Below are 18,700 nucleotides of genomic sequence, written 5' to 3' on the forward strand. Positions count from 1 at the left end.
GCAAACGGGCAACAAGCTGTGCCGCTAAGCCTTTTTGAATGGTAAAGTTAATTCTTTTAAAGACTACATCCGAAGATCTAGGGGATATAACATTACTATGCATGATTCGTTGTACTCTTTTAAGAAGCTCTACCGCATCTGGTGCGAGGAAACCAAACGTATCAAATGCAAATGGTATGAACACATGTTGATTTTCCAGGCACGATCTCTCATGTTTGGTGACTTTGCATGTGGCTGCTTTTAAAGCAGCATGTCCCGCTGTGAAACCCCCAGCCCTCAGGCCCACGAGAGGGGATACCCTTGTAAGATCCACACATGCGTGTTTCCCTCCGACCCATCCAAAAATCAAAATGTCAGCCGGTCTGAGGGTTAACCTTCCTTCTGTCGGGTCAGTCAAGAAATTAATAGGTGCCTCTTTCTTAGCGGAAACCCCGACACGCTTAAATATGTCAAACAAAACATCCCTAACCATATCGTGATTGTATTTGAACCCCGGGAGTTCTTTACAGTGAACTGCATGCTCTCCAAAAGAGTCCAAACATGCCTTGCGACACACAAGACATATCTCGTCAGCTGGGAAAATGGGAATCATGAGTCGATATTTGAGAATAGTACGATACTCCACGAGAGACATGTGTTGGCCAAGCCCATCTATAGGGATAGCCAGAAGAAAATCTTGAGCATGTGGTGCACGTAAGCACTGAAAAACCGCTTTCTGCCGAGCCGTCATGTCGAAATGCACTTCCATATCTTGGATAATTTTACGAAAAAAAGGCACTCGCCAATGTATTCTGGGATTTAGGGGGGGGTGTCTTTAGTAGTAAAATTTTTAAGGTCAAAATCTGGAAGCTTGTTACGAAGGGATGCCAAGGCACAATCATAATCAGAATCCATACCATGTATACGGCTATCCCGTAAGATGTGGTCTTGCAATACCCAAGATTGGGCCCTTGAGGCAACAAAAGCATAGGATGTAGCCTCTACTGCCGAGTATAAACCCAAACCCCCAAACCTAATAGGTAAGGAAGCAATTTGCCATTGTATGTCACCAAAGAAAGGGCCCCCACATACCACAATGTCCTCAATCGCCCCGCACAATCCATTGCCAAAGAATATTGTCGCCTCCTCCATGTGAACGGGTTGGCACGTCCTCAACCCAAAGAAAACCTTAGCAATACCCATACAAGACCGAAGAAGAAGAAGCTCACTCTGGGGGTCAAACAATTGTGGAAGAAGGCGCATCAAATTCACAGCGTTTTCGGCTCTCTTTATGGCTAGGTTGCGAATGAAACTAGCATCTCTACTAACAGCTCCCCCAAGAAGTTTCACCCCCAAAGGCGGCCTCCCGATGTCCGTCGGAAATAGCCCCTCCCGTAACTTCCTACCATCACACGAGGGCCAAAAGAGCTCGGTTTTCTTGATATTCAGCTGAAGGCCCAATTTTGGGCCAGTCACCGTAATGATGTCCAATGCTTTGGCCACCTCCTCAGAATCTTCGATAAGTGTGCCATCATCCAAGTACCATGAATGAAGAAGAAGCTTGCAATTGTCTCTAATCTTATGCAAGAGCGGGTGCAACACAATGGCAAAGAGAAGTGGTCCCAAGGGGTCTCCTTGTTGAACCCCAGTAGAAGACCTGATATGTGTGTTGCCTAGATATAACCTTGCTGCTTGACCATATAGGAATTCTACCCACAAGGAAATAGAGGGGCACCTTAATCTGACCTCATGAAGTAATGCGGATTTGTCAACAAGGTTAAAGGCATTAGAGAAGTCCACGGTAAGCATGGAGAGAGATTTGTCATCGTGGCGCTCACTCAACAACCTATTAGCGCTATGTAAAATGGCCTCAGTGCCACCCGACACCCCGACTCCGAACTGAAAATCATTGAGATATTTGGCCATTTCTTTACCAACCCCTTTCATGGCCAACTTAGAAACCAAACGTCTCCATATAGTACCTACTGCAATAGGTTGTATTCCATTGTCAGGTTTTAAGAGCGGCATGAGAGGAGCAGAGGCAACAAATTCCGCCAAGCTCGCAGGGCATCTTCCCCCTAGCCATAGATTAACCACATAAGTAATAGCACGCAGGAGGTCTTTGGCTATATCCGAACCTTCTCCACAAAGGGCATCTAAAATGTGTTGAGCTCTCAACCCGTCCCTCCCACACGAGGTACCTTTAGGGAAGGATTTAATTCCCCCAAGGACATTGTCAGCATCCACTACCAGAGGAGGTTCTGAAAATATGGTGTTGGGCATGGAAGGCGGTGGCTTGTATGGATGCTTATCCTCCAATGCCTTCGTGGTATCACCCCCAAATGGAGCAACCCCCGAAGAACATAAAACTTTCACTGCTGCTATAAAATGTCCATCGGCAACCTTACGGAGACATTGGTGCTGCCCGAAGTTCTTTTCTCCTGAATGTACTCTTCTTTTTTATCTTGTTGCTCCAGTCTTGCATTGTCAACTAAGTTTTTAACTAGCTTGGTGATATCGTCTTCAGTCCCCCAAGTAGCTAAAGCGCTCAAGATATTACGATGTTGCAAAGACTTCTTGTTGCCAGACCTACTTTCTTGCCTATTCTTAGCCCTGAGCACATGAAGAGTACACCTAGGAAGAATTAACAGAGCAACCCACGCTTCAACGGATGCGGCATGAGCAACTACTTTGGAAAGGGCTGCTTTCAAATCCTGAGAGAAAGCCATACGTCAATTATGAGGGATGCTTTTGACAGTGGTGATAGGCAGCTTAAAAACACGATCAAGTAGTTGAGCATCCATCACCAACCCATCATTGAGGTCGGCTTCCGGTTCATTGGGTAGCGGCTTTGGAATGCCAACAATATGCATACTCATGTCATCAGCCCCGTCAATAAACTTAATCGAGCCACCCGGGTGGTGACATGAACGACTCAGGGCATGAAGCTTCATGCAATCCCCACATATCCATTGACCAAACTCCTTCAAAGTTTTTGTCACAGACGTAAACAATCCAATGTCAGAAGTAATAGCCTCCCGTAACACATCTGCGTTCATCTGTATGGAGGTGTAAGCTCTTGAGATGAGATATCATACGGGAAATCCCTTTACTTCCAACAATACCATTTGGGCAACAGTGAAACCCCCGAAAAGTACACGGCCAAGTCCTGCTCTCAAAGGATTGAGAGGACGCTATAAACCAACAAATAAAGTTTAATTAAGCCTTAAGGTGAGACCCGAAATTAGAATCACTAACCCAAAAGAAAAAGTGACACTCCAACGAAAGGCTGGAGTGTGCACAATAGAACCCACACCGGATAGAATCTCTACATCAGCTTGAGTCGAAAATTGGCAACAACACTTGAAAAACTCATTCAGGCATTTTATCAAACACTTGGCGAGCAGAAAGAACCACCAAGCCTTTGCAATTGATTTTCACAATCATCAACTCCTACATTTTCTATCCAACCACAATCAACTCCTTCATTTAACTTATGGATCTGTGTTGTAAAAACGAAACAAAAAACCCGACATGTCTTCAGAAAGCTCCAGCAGAGGATCTGTCTTCAATGGTGAGGAATGTGCGACAGTAATTCTATTAATTTCAGGTCCCATATATTAGTGTTTATATACAAGATTTAAACATATTTTCATTATCATAATTATCAATTCTCATGAAACATTTTAAGATATATAATTATCAATTCTCATGGAACATTTTAAGATATATTACTAATTTTAATTTATAATATATTCATCATTTAAATTTGTACATATATAAGGATGTTGTTTGGTTATAGGGATGAGCAAAAGGACCGAACTGGACCCGACCCAGGAACCGGCTTTGGCTAAAATTAAGAACCGAACCGGTCCGGCGGTTCTACCGGTTCTTGTCGTGTCTTCAAATGTTGGAACCGGTCCTCGAAAAATAGCATTATACGGTTCCAGTTTTTTCCGGTTCCGGTTCCCGGTTCCAAAAATCCACAAAAATAACGTCCCGGTCTCGGCCCGACCCGACCAGTTCCATCGGGTCCCGGTGCCGGTTCCGGTACCGGTTCCAGCCAGTTCCCCGGTCCATATGTTTATCCCTTTTTGGTTATGTTTTTTGGGTTTTATATAATCAAATTATCAAACCAAACCTAAAAAGTTAATCTTTTTTAAACGCAAAACCAAACCTACGGTTTTCCAAAATGTTTTAGATGTTTGGTTTTTGATATTAATCTATTATTGTTATTTTTCTTTTGCAGAACCTAATAGTTGTAGTGGTTAGTTGTTAACTCATACATTTTAAACAACTAGGCGTTTACCCCCGCCAAACGACGGGTACGAGTAAATTCTTATTTTGAACAAAAAATTCTTAGTTAAGATAATATTCACTTTTTCACTTTTAGATTTTCAATTTTCTAGGGTTTCTCAAGCCTTCTTAATATTTATTTCAGTAAGGGTCATATAAAGTTGAATATAATATAAGTTCAATTTTGTTTAATAAATTTTTACTTTTAACAAAAAAATCATCTTTAAGATAGTGTTCTCTTGTGTTCTTTATGAAAATTTGTTTTTATTGTTTCTCTTAAGCATTCTTTAAAATTTATTCTAATAAGAGTCATATAACACTTCAATTCATATATGTTCAACTTTTTGTAAGAAACATGGAATAGGTATAAGTTCAACTTTGTCGAAGAAATATTATAATAAGACTCACCTTTTTCATTCATTTAATAATCATCTTTAACATTTCATTGGACAATTGAACTCTATTGACCTCTTTAACTTTTTAAAATATAAAAAGGGATAAAGTTACTCAGAAACAAAGTTACATATTCATCCTTCCGACCAGAGACAAAGTTACTTGCTCGAAGAAAAATCCACTAAAAATAGAACGTTCTTCCTTCTATATCTTGGGCATGTGGCACAAATTATCGTTGCAAAATCTACCGTCGAATTGTAGAGAAAAATCCATCGGACCGCACACTGCTCCTTGTGTTTTTCCTTTTTATTTCAATTTCAGCTATTCACCTGTATGGCAAACCATTTCCATGGCTTAACAAAATACATTCTAAGAAATTAATTCCACTATCTATCAAAAAATAATTCACATTGGAATGACTCACATGTATAGCAAACAATTCTCATATTATCAGCAAATGTATTTCTTGGTTCACACTTCACACAATTTGGGAATATCAGCAAACCTTACAGCAAGAAACATGAAAGTAAGGATAAGCTTTCTCGGGGAATTCCATATAAGCGAGGGAAGAATTGTTTTTTTTTTTTTTAATATAGCACCAGATTGAAAAGGTATAAAAGGTAAATTTCCCCCTCTGTTTATCCATGGATCAGAGAGAACTTGAGCACACATGACGCTTTGACAAATTCATAATATGATGACATATTAAGGTAAACATATTTCTTTTCAACTTGTTCCTATCAAATGAAAAGCTTTAATATGAAGAAATGAAAGTAGGTTGTTATAATAAACAAATTAATAGAAGTACCAACCTTCAGATCCCATATAATATATGTAACATTGTAAACTTGTTAGTTCATAGACCTTTATGAATTCTTTTAGTATCATCCATTTGCTGTAAAATCATTTATCTAAAAAACAGATGAAAAAATGATTAATGGTTATCATATCTATACAAACACATATTTATAAACTCATATCTACACACGTGTATACAAACTTGGAGCAAGTCAGATCTATAAAAAACTAAAATCTGGTAAATCACATCATCATGAATCACCTAACCATGATGTATACCATTTTTCCCAAAAGCAGCTACCCAAGTATCTTCTTGAACCGTATTACATTGAAAATTTTAGTGGAAACGTTAATTAAAAAAAGAAATCAACAATTTCAATCCTAGCTAATGGTGGTGATTTGATGATTAGAACACTAAAAACATCGATAAAGAAACAAAAGTTGTTTTCTTTTACAGATTGTGAGTTTTAGTAGGTTCATTATAGAGAATATGAAAGAAAAATTGGTTTAAATCTGCCAAAGACTGAATGGTAATATTGTAATTGTAATTTACAAATAAGAGGTTAAAAGAAATGTGATTGTAAATGTCACTGATTCAATATAGGAAGAAACTACAACAACAAAAAAAGGTTCAATAAACCTTAATAAATGCATAAGTCGAACACATGAACCCATATTGACAAAAAATGGATATATTACAACCAATTTTCAAAAGAATCAAGTTTACCTTGGTTATTAGTTTGGAATTTTCTTAGTGGATCTATGATCTAAAATCAGAGAGGGAGAGAGAGAGAGAGAGAGAGAGAGAGAGGACCAAGATTACTAAAGATCTTCATGATGGTGGTTTGTTGCTAGAGATGTAGCTGTTTGAGGACTATGATGTCCACAAATGGTTTATGATTCTACCTACTCAAAAGCCTTCCTTCCAAGTTCAAAAATGACAATCAGAAATCAGATTCCACTTTCTCATTAGCCCTCTTGGTTGAGTTCTTTGAACCTACAAAGAAAACACAATAGAGAAACATATTAAAAACCTTTTTAGGAACAAACCTAATATGATAAAGCCTTAACCCAAGATATTTATAAGATAAAAATACAAAAATATAAAAATAATCAAATCAATTACAAGTAAGGATTAAAGTAAAAACCTGTGAAGATGTCCCAACCCCTTCAGAAGTTCTAATACGGAATTTTCAATCCATTATCTTCAATGACCAACACTATGGTTTATGCGGCTTCTTTTCAAGATTCTAGACATCCTAGGGCAACTTCAACAAGAAGCCTTCTGCATACATAATGAAGACCTAACACCATTAACCATAAAAGAAAATCAGATATAAAGTAATAAAGAACCCAATTCTTGGACTGAAGCGACAAAAAAAAATCAAGAATCATATTCACCAATTTCACTTATCTAGTGAAAATCTTCAACACAGATCTTGAAGAATCCTCATCTGGCTTCATCTATCAATGTCTACATATTTAAGGGCATGTAATACTCACACATATTCACACAAATTTAAAAACACAAACACAAACATTATTATACACATACCTCGATTCAGTCTACTAAGCATAATTCAATCCCATCCTTTTTTAATTCATATGACCTACACAAGAGAATCAAAAAAATTAAGAGTAAAAAACCCAAACCGTGGATCTGTGATTTATAACCAGAATGTGTGTGTGTGTGTGTGAGAGAGAGAGAGAGAGAGAGAGAGAGAGAGAAAGAGGTAGAGAGGAGGTCGACACTGAGATCCTTAGGTTTTGACTGTTTTGATCTATTTTGATACCAAAGTAAAATTAAACAAACAAAATATCAATTAATCTGAAGAACTTACAATAGTACATATTGAATGGTGATCCTCCAAAAATTCTACTTAGATCCTAGAAGAGGCAAGTGGCAGCTGATGGTGGTGGCGGCGGCTGCTACGTGTAGCATGCAGACATAGCGACACGATTGTTGTGGTTATCGGCTGTTGTGTAGAGAGTAAACATGTTAGTGGTTACTGAAATGGAGAAAATGGGAGGTGGGGGAGAAAAAAAATGAGAATTTGTGGTCATCATATAAGGAGATAGGGGCCGAGATATTTGAGATTTTGGGGTTGAATTTAACTGAACCTCCTTAATTAGTGCAGGGGAAAGTGGACCAAAATCAACTGAAAGAGATAAGGAGAGATACCTCTTTCAATTTTATATGTGATTGCTTCAGGATTTGATTACTGTGCGAGGTTAAGATCACCAATTTGGGGTTAGGTCATCAATGGCTGTTTCGATGCACTAGGAAGGGAGATAGGGATGAACATGGGAAGAGAATGGAGAAATCGGAGATGCCAATTGAATCTGCAATTTGAAAGAGCTATATAATTCCAATCTAACCGATGTAATTGATGGTTTTGACAAATTCAATTGGCTAAAATTGAGGAACGATGGTTTAAGTTTGACTAATTCACATGTTTGACCGAATAAAAAAGGTTGGGGGAGTTTGTTAGACCGGATAGGGGATGAGGGACTGAGTCAATAAAATTTATGTTGACCGCATAGCATAAAGTTATTGTGTCTGTATATATATATATATATATATATATATATATATATATATATATATATATATATATATATATATATATATATATATATGGGCTTAGGGAATATGTGGTTGTTATGTACCTAAGCTTATATATAGAACCTCTCCAAACAATGTAGTTTTGATGCATATATTTCCAAACTAATCATGATATCTCATCTAGTATTATTCCTTAATCACATGACTTACTAAACCGATCAAATTTATTTTCTTTTTCTTCATTGTATCTAAGAACTTAAAGCATTGAAAGTCATGACCATCTAATCAACCCTACTAAATTTTAAATGAAAACGAATAGAATAAAAAATAAAAGAAAAACATGCAATAACTCAATCAAGTTTTTCACAAAATCATTGGATATAGTTTTTTAATTGAAAGACAAAGCGTTTGTTATATTCGGTAAAAAATATTGGTTTTTTACTTTCCCTCTAAACTTCAAGAACTCTTTGCAATAAAAAGATATATAATTGATCTTTTTCATTTCAAAATTTAACTCAATTCAATGATATTCTATTAAAACAAAATTAAGAGAAAATGAAATTTGTTTTGTTTTGTTTAAAATTATATCGTTTACAAGGTTCTATACCAAAGCTTAGGTACATAACAACCACATATTCACTTTTCCATATATATATATATATATATATATATATATATATATATATATATATATATATATATATATATATATCTTATACTATATTATAAAGCATATTAATCATATCTTGAATTTAAAAGATATAAGTTACAAAGTTTTTTTGTACAAAATTTTTTTGTGTAAATATCATTAATACTTATCAAAAATTTGCAGACTGGAATCAATGAAAGTTATTAAGAAAATTAATTTGGAGCAAAATGATAATTTTAAAGCATTAAATTCATGTATATATATAAATTAATTTAAATTTGTTAAACTGAAAACTGATTAGCTATAAAACTTCACCTACATTTTTAGGCTATAAGGTATATACATAAGAGTTAGCCATATCAACACAACATCCCTCAACCAACACCACTACACTATTCTCTATGTTGTTTACAAAAAAGACACTTGTATTAATTAACTACATTAAATGTATAAACATGGAATATAAATATAAGGTTTAAACACAATCATTTTATGTAAAAGCGGTAATTGTTTTTACATAATAACTAATAATAAAATTTAATAAATATTTCTCCATAAGAAAACTACTCTCAAAAAGAGCTATTTATCGTTGCCCCTTTACGCGAGTACACACACACACACACACATATATATATATATATATATATATATATATATATATATATATATATATATATATATATTTATGTATATGTATATACACACACACATACTAGTCGTTTGCCTGCACCAAGCGACGGATGCAAATACTTTTCTCATAAATCAGTTTCTAAAGGAGATTAGTTCTTTTGGACAAATAGTTTATCAGACATTCATGTTTCAGTCGTAGTTGTAGGTAATGAGACGTGTCAAAAACCAAAGATTAGTTTTCTTTTTGTGGTTTGTTCCCTTTAGGTTCGAGTATTCTGTTTTTAGGTTGTACCGAGGAGTGTTAGAACCACCGAATATTAGTTTTCTTTTGGTCATCCAACTTTCTCTTCATGGTTTGTACCATGACCCACCTCCTCCACCCCTATTTTACTGAGAACCATTATTACATACGCATACACATTGTCTAAGTGTTTGGAGATGTAATTATACATGCTTAGTACCAAAACCGGTTACAACAATCGTTTAAACTTTGGAATCAACATCAGAACCGATTGGAACCTCATGATGCAGCGAAGGAGTATAATTCATTATATATATAATTGTTTTTAGATGGCGATTAATTTTTTTTGATGAACTGTTTTGGGTCTAATATGTTGTTGTTTTTGGATTGATCGTCTGTAGTGTTTGATTCAATAAGTTCTTAAGCACTTTTGCATTGATAATGCCATGAAATTTGTTAGGGCAGGGAATTCAAGAATTCTAGGGGTAGTTCAAGGGAATGATTGAATATACTCCGTGATTGCATAATTTTATAAGTTGAAACATATTAGATGCTTATTAACTTTGTCCATTAGTATTTTAAACCCATACACAAACTAATTGACCATTTTGAATGCACTTATTTATCCATTGTTTCATGGTTTTCATGGTGTTTATTGATGTTGTCCATTAATATTTTTAAATTCGTAGATCAACTAACATACCATTTTAAATGCATTTATTTATCATTTATTTTAAAATAAGTTTTCCTATATAATTGTTTTAATCGTTACTATTAGTTATGGAAAACAAATAATGAAATCAAAACATCTAAGTAAAATTATATCATAAATTTTGTTAACCATAAATGCATAGATAGATATCAAAATAATATAATAAAAGAAAATCAACATAATTAAATTTTGAATATATAGAGAGAAAAATTGTAATATGGTATAGTGATATCTCAAGATACAAAAAAGTAGTCATTGGTGATTTTACCATAGTCAATAACTCTCTGTAACACCGGAATTTATTCAATGTAAACATTGTTCTTTTCCTTTTTCTAATTGCTGCTTCAAAACATCATCCATTTTTCAGTTAAACAAAAGGATTACAAAATCTAAATCAACCTTGGTGTTCTTTTTATATACAAATCGAAAAAAAAACATTGAACAATAAATTAACAACATTTACACTCATTTTATCATTTTATCAATAGTCAAAAGAATTTTGTTTTTTCAATAATACACCAGCCAAATCTAATGAGGACTCCAGTGTGCTAAGTTTCATTTTATTTCCTTTTAACAGCAACCGAATTTTCTGGACACAAGAAGTCACATATGCTTCCACAATTGGGCAACCAATATCAAACTAAATACAAATGTTTGAAGCCAAACATGTAATTAAATATAAATGAAAAACAAAGATAAACTTACTCAAGGTAACCATTTTAGAGGTTGAGTATGAACCAAAATCATCCATGACAAAACAATCACTGCAACTACTCCTTATTTCCATCACTTGAATATCTAAAGTAGTACATAAATGAAAGATAAATTAGGAAATTTCTTTAAATAAAATTGAAAGATAAATCTAGACAGTTACTATTTAACCACTTGAAGAACTTTAATCCAAATCCTAAAACAGAGTGTAATTTCCATATCTTTAAATCTGTTTTTTACTCAACGCCTGCTCCTCTATTTTATGTACTTTTGAAAAAACAAAGACTATCCAACAAAAATGGAGTAACGAGTAAACCCCAACAAAACCAATGTTCAATACCTTTCTCAATGAAACAAAAAATAAACCTTTAACTTAGATGAAGGCTCGTTATCACACGGATCTTCAATATAACTATTTTACAAATCTGCAAATAAATATTGATAGATTCATCAGGTAACAAAGAATCTTAATAAAGGAAGCACCAACCTGCATTACCGATAGAACCTTCTGAATTTCAGCAAGCTCTTTCTCCAGAATGTCCCTTTTGCATTGTATGTGCCCGAGTGGCCTCAAAATTCTTCTGATCCAATTCTGCAACCTATAAACATAAAATACTTTACAATTTTTTCAAGTTAGACTCCAAGAACATTAGATGTTTCTTGATTTGAAAGATACATTGTATTCTAACCCATATAAAGAAAAATTTTGCATTTCTAGAACTGAAAAAGAACAATTTACGTTCTGGTACAAACATTGTAGCATATACTAGCTTTGGGAAGAGAGAAATGATACCAGGGGAAAAGAAAATCCCAGATCATCCCCTAAAGAAAAAAATTGTACAAATTGTAATAACTTATTAAACCCAAATCACATATCCATTTCCATCTTGAAACCAAATATGTTAAAATATCAATACCAATTAACTACAAGAAAAAAAAAATCATTACCATTTACCGAAACACCCAGAGGATATTTCGTGACTTTAAGACAAATAATCACTAACTTTTATAAGAATGACACCATTCATTGTATAAAGATAAAAGATATGTTAGCATTTAGTATTAACGAACAATCAAAAAAGGTTTTATACCCAATATTATCTGAGAAATAATTATGATACCTAGTAATCAAAAGAGATTTTATATCCGGTATTAGTGACTAAATTTGATTTGAATCTAGATGGCTTACTTCTTCCGCATAAATGGAGATCTCGATGTATTTTTCATCTACTTCTTGATAATTGAATGACCATTTACATCATTCACAAGTGTTTCTGCAGATTCAACAAATATTGATCTTCCATCACCCGGTTAAAAGACAATGTAATTATGTGTATGTATTAGAGGAATTTCATTGAACAGTTGGTGGAAAACTATTAAGCATTACTTTTTCTCCTCAAGAATAGGCGCGGACACATACACATACAGAGTAACATAACATATGATTAAAGGCTTAAGCAGTATGTTTTTGAAAAAAAGGAAACTAACCAACAGAAGAAGAAACAATCGAATGTATTTTTTTATTATCCATTTTTACCTTTTTGATCCTTAGGGAGAACGTGAGACAGTGATGTCGGAGCAAGGATGAATGCAAATAATTGCTATGAAATTTGGTGATTATCGATCAAGATTAATTTCTCGTCACATTTTTGGAGGGCGATTGGTTGGTGGTGCGGTAGCGACGACAAAGGTAGTTGTTGGAAGATTTCACAATTGTTTGAGGTAGTAGAAGTGTCCAAGGGAGGTGAATTTGTTTTGGTACACCACTAGTGTCTTGTTGTTTATAAGTTTATAAGATAAGATTAATATGCATAAATATAGGCCCGAGGATAGGGGATAAGAGAAGAAGGCAACAAAATTTTGTAAACTGTTGAATGATTCTTCCTATCGATCCGTAATTAAGGAACTTTGAAATTTTCCTTAGATTTTTTCAATGGTTGACCAATAGAATCACTTTTCTATGCATAAATGTATTGTACAAATCACATTAAGACTTGCACCTATTAAAATTCAGCATTTGAAGCTAAATACTTATATATATATATATATATATATATATATATATATATATATATATATATATATATGTTATTTGATAATAAATTTCTTAATTTTAAAGCGTCGATTTCGCTTCGGGCCTCCAATCGACTTGGGACGGCTCTGGTGCTTGCAGACACCACCGTCGACTATTATGTCGTGAAATCTTCACGGGATTGCAACAATTGTCGGAAAAATTCTTTCAGGTGGTGCAAAATGTGTTCGTAGAGAAATTCTTGAAGGCCATTGGCGAGGTGACAACCTCCCTTCTTGTGCCTTGGCTTCTCTTTATAACAAACTTTTGTACATTGACATTAGCAACTTTACTACTAAGGACACTGCCCCCCAAATCCCAGAACACACTGGCGATTGTCATTTTTAGTAAAATTGTCCAAGATATGGAAGTACATTTCGACATGATAGCTAGGTAGAAAGCAGTTTTCCAGTGTTTACGTGCACCACATGTTCAAGATTTTCTTCTAGCTATCTATAACACCTGCAGATTCAGTCTAGTCAATTTAAAGATAATAAGCGTTAAAAATTATTTTTTAATAGAAGATTGTTTAGGATAAATAATCTTAACCAAAATCATAGTATATGTGACAAGGATTTCATACATATGAAGAACGTTGAAATCCGACTTTGTATAAAGAAGTTATGCTTCTTCGATGTTTCGCGATTATACTGGCACAACCCTATGTATCGTAAAAAGTGGATTTTTGATAAATTACTTTTTAACATAAGTGATCTAAATGAAATTCATAGTAGTCATTAAACTGAGAGTGCGCATATAGAGAACGTCCAAATTTGACTGCGTAAGATGAAGTTATGATTTTTTGAAGTTTCAGCATAGTAGTGCGGACACAAATATCAAAATTCTAATTGGTTGATTGTACGTGCAGTGTATGTGGCTAGACTCAAAACATTAATTTCTAGGGTTCAAGCCTATATAATGTCATTAAGCCCCATGTGTTAGCCTCCTTAACAACCTATATTGTCCAGAAACCCTAATATCGAACCATTTATCATCTTGGTGGTTCTTGACCTTGTGGAGTGCATTTTTGGTAGTTTGGTGCCTTGGAAGGAAGAAGAAGAAGTTGGTGAAGGAGAGTTGTTGGAGTTTGAGCTTGAATATCAGGGTTATCATCATCATTTGGCATTCATTGAGGTATACAACTCAGAACATGCTTTGTTAATCCTTAGATCTCCTTTGTTTGATTTTTTTGGACCTTTTCGGTCCCATGGATGAGATCTTGTGGATTATTGTCATTTTTGAAGCTTATAGTTGCTACTCTATGTGTTCTTTTGGTCCTAGAGTCATAAAGTAGCCATCTTTGGAGCTTTAAACCACCCATGCATGAGGTTGAGTTCATTTTATGGAAGTAATGTGTGATATTTCGATATTGGGTTCATTTGGGGCATGCAAAGCCACCAAGTTCATGACTTTATGGTTTAAGATACTTCATATGACTCAGATCTGTAATTGGGACCCTTAGTCTTAAGGATTTAAGAGCTTTTTGGAAATATGGATTAATTAGTGAGTACGTTAGGCATACAAGCTCGTACGCATAGCGTACAAGCCATGCAGCCTATACACTTACCGTACATTTGAGTATGCCCCGCGTACTCAATGATTTGGGCTTTGCGTCTTTTGGGCCTCGTTTGGGATACTTCCATGGACATTGCTGTTTTGGGCCTTAGTGGGCCATCTAAAATCGAACATTTGGGTTAAGGAGAGCATTATTGGGCCTTAGACTAAGGCTCATGTGAAGAGATTGGGCCCAATTGGAAATTGGGCCATATTTTGTGAAACTCACGTTTTTTGAATGTTTTCAGCATTGTACTTCTGTGTCTTTTTGTATATTGGTTATCATATTTAACTTTTTTGTTTTTTTTCCTGCCCTATGAGACGATTGTTTATCCGTATGAACATAATCCAAAGTCAACTAAAAGAATCAACAACGACACCTATTAATGTATAAACAAAAACGACACTCAAATCAGACACACGCGACTTATGCGGAGCTTGGGCAACATATCTAATTCATATTTATATAATCATATAATTTGATAATCTATATTAGATAATGTGATTAAAATACACCAAAATGATATAGCTGCCACATGCTTACAAAAATACAAAGATATGACTAAGATTTTTTTTTGTTTACATATGTATTTTAATATAAATGAAAACTTAAAATAATATCTTTTTTCTAAACTTCTTTTACTATCGTCTTATTAGTCGAAGGGTGTGTTTTATCACTTTAAATTCCGGAGTAAGTTCAAAATGTACAATGTCATAACTTATAATGAAAGCCGAAATGGCATACTGGCACAAAAAGTATATACTAATGAACAAATTTATTGTCCATCCAATCATGAAAAATAAGTTAAAGAAGTTTATCAAAAGCCCTTAAATATTCAGTTAGCCCCGGCTCTTGGTATAGATCATGTCTAACAATTGGTGCTTCACCACCAACAGCCATGATTCGATCCTCTGATGGTCTTGGCGGGGATGCATAAAGGATTGATGATTGCATAACCTCTTGACGAACATTTTCTTGATCTTGTAATAACCATTGTGCTCGTAAAGCCGTCATAGACAACCCAGATGCAAGAAAGACTGTTGTGATCCCAAACACCCCAGCCGAAGAGAACAAGCCTTCTCGTGCAGTGAAGCAACTAGACCTTGGGGTTGACCACCCTTTCAAGTGTCCTGATTCGACACTTAAGCCAATCAACAATAAAATTTCGCCCACCGAAAAGCAAATCCTGTAATTTAAGAGAATAAGCATTTTCATAGTTAGCATTGTATGTCCCCATAAAATACACAAGTTTAAACTACATCGCAAATTGAAGTAAACAACATACGTAGTTATTGTTCCATAGTTTTCTATAAACTATATGTGTTCAAGTATTACAATTTATGTGAAACAAATAAACGAATATAATTTAATAACGTTTTTTCAGATGTACCAAGTGGTAACGAAGAAAAATGCAGCTTGCCAAGTGAGAGTGTTGAGATGATCATTTGAGAGAGGATCCCAAGTCAAAAGTAAACTAGGATCAGGGTCCGATTTACTAACAGATAACAACAAATGTGTATGTTGCACCACCATAGCGATCACAAGGGCTACAAATGCACCCGCCGCACAAATTAGTGGTGTTTCGCCATTGCCACTATATCTACAATCGCTCTTATGCGCTTCCCCTCCACCACTTCCACTTGCCTCTCGTATTACCTGTGTAAAAATGAGCAAATTATAACTTTTATCAAAAATTCATAATAACTAACATGATTATTTTTTTATTTGATAAGCTAAATTGGAATACTGCTTAATCGGGTATGTTACATATGATGTTTCTTTTTGACTTGATGTATAATAATAAGTTCACAGAGTAAGTCAATGAAATAGACGAATAAAGAAAATAAACATGCCTAAATTTCATTTATATTTAATATTTTTTTGGTTCTGACTTTTCAGTTTACATGTACCTCAACTAATCTCCGTGCAAACATGAGAGTATGCCTCATGATGTAGAATCATCGTGAACAAACCTCCATAACCATAAGAAAAATGATTGTGTCAGGATTTGAATATGGATTAATAGGTTATCCATCATCTTTCATGTGCCTTCCCAGTACGACAATATGCCAGAACCCTTATGGTTAAACCCTTGTGTTGTAATGATCTTTTTATGAATTAACAGACGAGTTTATGATATATTTTGGCCTTTTTATGGATTTTCTTCATTATCACCATATACACAAAACATACTCTAAAATATTATAAATTGAAAATCTAATAACTCAATTATGTAGTTAGTAATCTTGAAGTGGGAAAATTTGTCACTTTATGTTCGGAATTTCATATGTAGCAAATTATAAATTTATTTTAGTTAAATGGACCAATGTGTCATTTTGTCAACTTAGAGGAATTGGTTAGTTTATTTTAAAAACAATATATCCTGTTTCACAATTAAAATCGATGAACACAAATTTTAATCTATTTTATAAGATAATCATCATATTGACAAGCTAAAATATCTATCTGAATAGAATAATATATATTTTTTACTTATAGCAAACAAACTACAATCAAATAGCACGATCAAAAAAAGAGATGGAAAACCTGCGAGCGTGTCGCCTCAGCAATAAGACAAAGAACGAAGCAAAGCAAGCCAAGCAGTATGGAGATGACCATCAACGCCACGCCAGTTTTACTCCCGATATCAGTTCCTCGACGACTTGGTGCAAGATCTGCATGTGTCACCGCCATTAAAGGGTCAAGGCTAGTGTGTGTATTTAGGTGTTGTGTGTGTTTGAGCCTTTGAGGGAATGTGATAGTGTGTCATGTGCGTAGTATAATGTTGAAATATGAGATGAGGGCAGATAAAAAGGCATATGAGTTTGAAGTTTTGGCATTTTAGAATTGCTTGGGTGAAAGGTTGCTTAAAGGTTAGAGATTCTTTGTCTTGGTGTGTCACCAAAGGGGCTTTACATGCAAGTTAATATCCACAACGTATAGATTCTTGGTTTTTAAGGATTTCAAAGGTATGTTTTTGGCAAATATTGTTTACCGATTAAAGAGATTAAGAAATGTTTACCAAATTTTATCTAGTCGTGGCATACAACTACATTTTCTATCGTGGCCGTAAACCTCAAACTTATAATAATTAAATTCAAATAGTTTTGTTATATACATATTAATTGTGAGACTCATTTATTACATGAGTTAATTTAAAAAAAAAAGTTAAATATAAAGATCAAAATATTTAACAACTTCGAATTTATAAAAAAATAAGAAAAATAATGAATTATTATAATATAAATGTTTTTTATCTTTTAAATTTAAATAAATAAAAGAAGCTTATGTGGAATTTAATAAAATAGAAAAACATAAAATGACATCTGGAAAAAAAAAAAATTCAAACCAATTGAATGAGAATGTGACAAGTGGCAAAAAAAACCTTCATTTATTAGAGAGGATTAAACAAAAAAAATAGCTACAATTTTATATTATATGCTAGTGGCACCACTTTTTTTTCTCAAATAAAAAAGTAATTAGGTTAATTCAAATACTAACTCTTTTAATATATATATATATATATATATATATATATATATATATATATATATATATATTCTAGATGTAAAATCCGTGTATTACACGCGTTGATAAAGAAATAAAATATTAAAATGTAAATAATAAGTATTTTTTTAAAATAAAAGTTTGAAATAAGAAACATATTAGTTGCAATTTAGTATAATATTTATTGCATTTGATAGTTTACATATATAAGTATATATAAGTATTATATGGCTTTTTAATTTTAAAAATTGGAAAAAACCATAAATTGACATGTGGATATTATTTATTTAAAAATATCACAAAATGACAAGTGTCAAAATTATTAGAGATTGACATATTTATCTTCAATTATTTTAGTGTATATATATATATACACACACACACACACTAAACTGCATAAATGGTCTCTATGGTTAGCTCAAAATTGCCACTTTGGTCCAAAAATGTTTGGTCCAATTTACTTTAAACTTTTTTCAAATGACAGATTTGCCCCTATTAATTTCTTTTTCTATTTTTCTATGTTTCAATAACTAAAAAAACAAAAGAAAGAAAAATTATGATGTTACCTCCCCCTTCTATCTCTTTGTACATT

At 33.8% G+C, this 18,700-nt stretch overlaps 1 protein-coding gene and 1 long non-coding RNA gene across 5 annotated transcripts; both read right to left on the reverse strand.

The window, feature by feature from the left end:
• Window positions 1-4,677: 4,677 nt before the first annotated feature.
• Window positions 4,678-7,841, reverse strand: LOC145059364 (uncharacterized). 4 transcript variants are annotated; one of them, XR_013686750.1, is made up of 6 exons: window positions 7,649-7,841; window positions 7,308-7,442; window positions 7,022-7,076; window positions 6,615-6,940; window positions 5,093-6,463; window positions 4,678-4,997 (listed from the first exon to the last, which is right to left on the reverse strand). It is a non-coding gene; the product is annotated as an uncharacterized LOC145059364 (long non-coding RNA). The 4 variants fall into 4 exon arrangements; XR_013686751.1 differs by having other exon boundaries at window positions 5,093-5,173; window positions 5,481-6,463; window positions 7,308-7,839; XR_013686749.1 differs by having other exon boundaries at window positions 5,093-5,579; window positions 6,281-6,463; window positions 7,308-7,837.
• Window positions 7,842-15,292: 7,451 nt separating this feature from the next.
• On the reverse strand, window positions 15,293-17,392 carry LOC145057716 (transmembrane protein, putative (DUF1218)). The gene is made up of 3 exons (XM_079005592.1): window positions 17,149-17,392; window positions 15,992-16,257; window positions 15,293-15,787 (listed from the first exon to the last, which is right to left on the reverse strand). The coding sequence occupies exons 1-3, from the start codon at window positions 17,293-17,295 to the stop codon at window positions 15,406-15,408; spliced, it is 795 nt and encodes a 264-aa protein (XP_078861718.1). The 5' UTR covers window positions 17,296-17,392; the 3' UTR covers window positions 15,293-15,405.
• Window positions 17,393-18,700: the final 1,308 nt, after the last annotated feature.

This window comes from Lactuca serriola, chromosome 6, assembly GCF_051521515.1.
Source record: "Lactuca serriola cultivar US96UC23 chromosome 6, Lser_US96UC23_V15, whole genome shotgun sequence".
NCBI lineage: Eukaryota > Viridiplantae > Streptophyta > Magnoliopsida > Asterales > Asteraceae > Lactuca > Lactuca serriola.

What these genes read in the sequence shown, in the direction of transcription:
- LOC145057716 (XM_079005592.1), bottom strand. Translation starts at nt 17,295, where the DNA reads ATGGCGGTGACACATGCAGATCTTGCACCAAGTCGTCGAGGAACTGAT. An exon ending in CTGAGGCGACACGCTCGCAG is followed by an intron (nt 16,258 to 17,148) that starts GTTTTCCATCTC and finishes ATTTTTACACAG; the next exon opens with GTAATACGAGAGGCAAGTGG. An exon ending in TTTTTCTTCGTTACCACTTG is followed by an intron (nt 15,788 to 15,991) that starts GTACATCTGAAA and finishes CTTAAATTACAG; the next exon opens with GATTTGCTTTTCGGTGGGCG.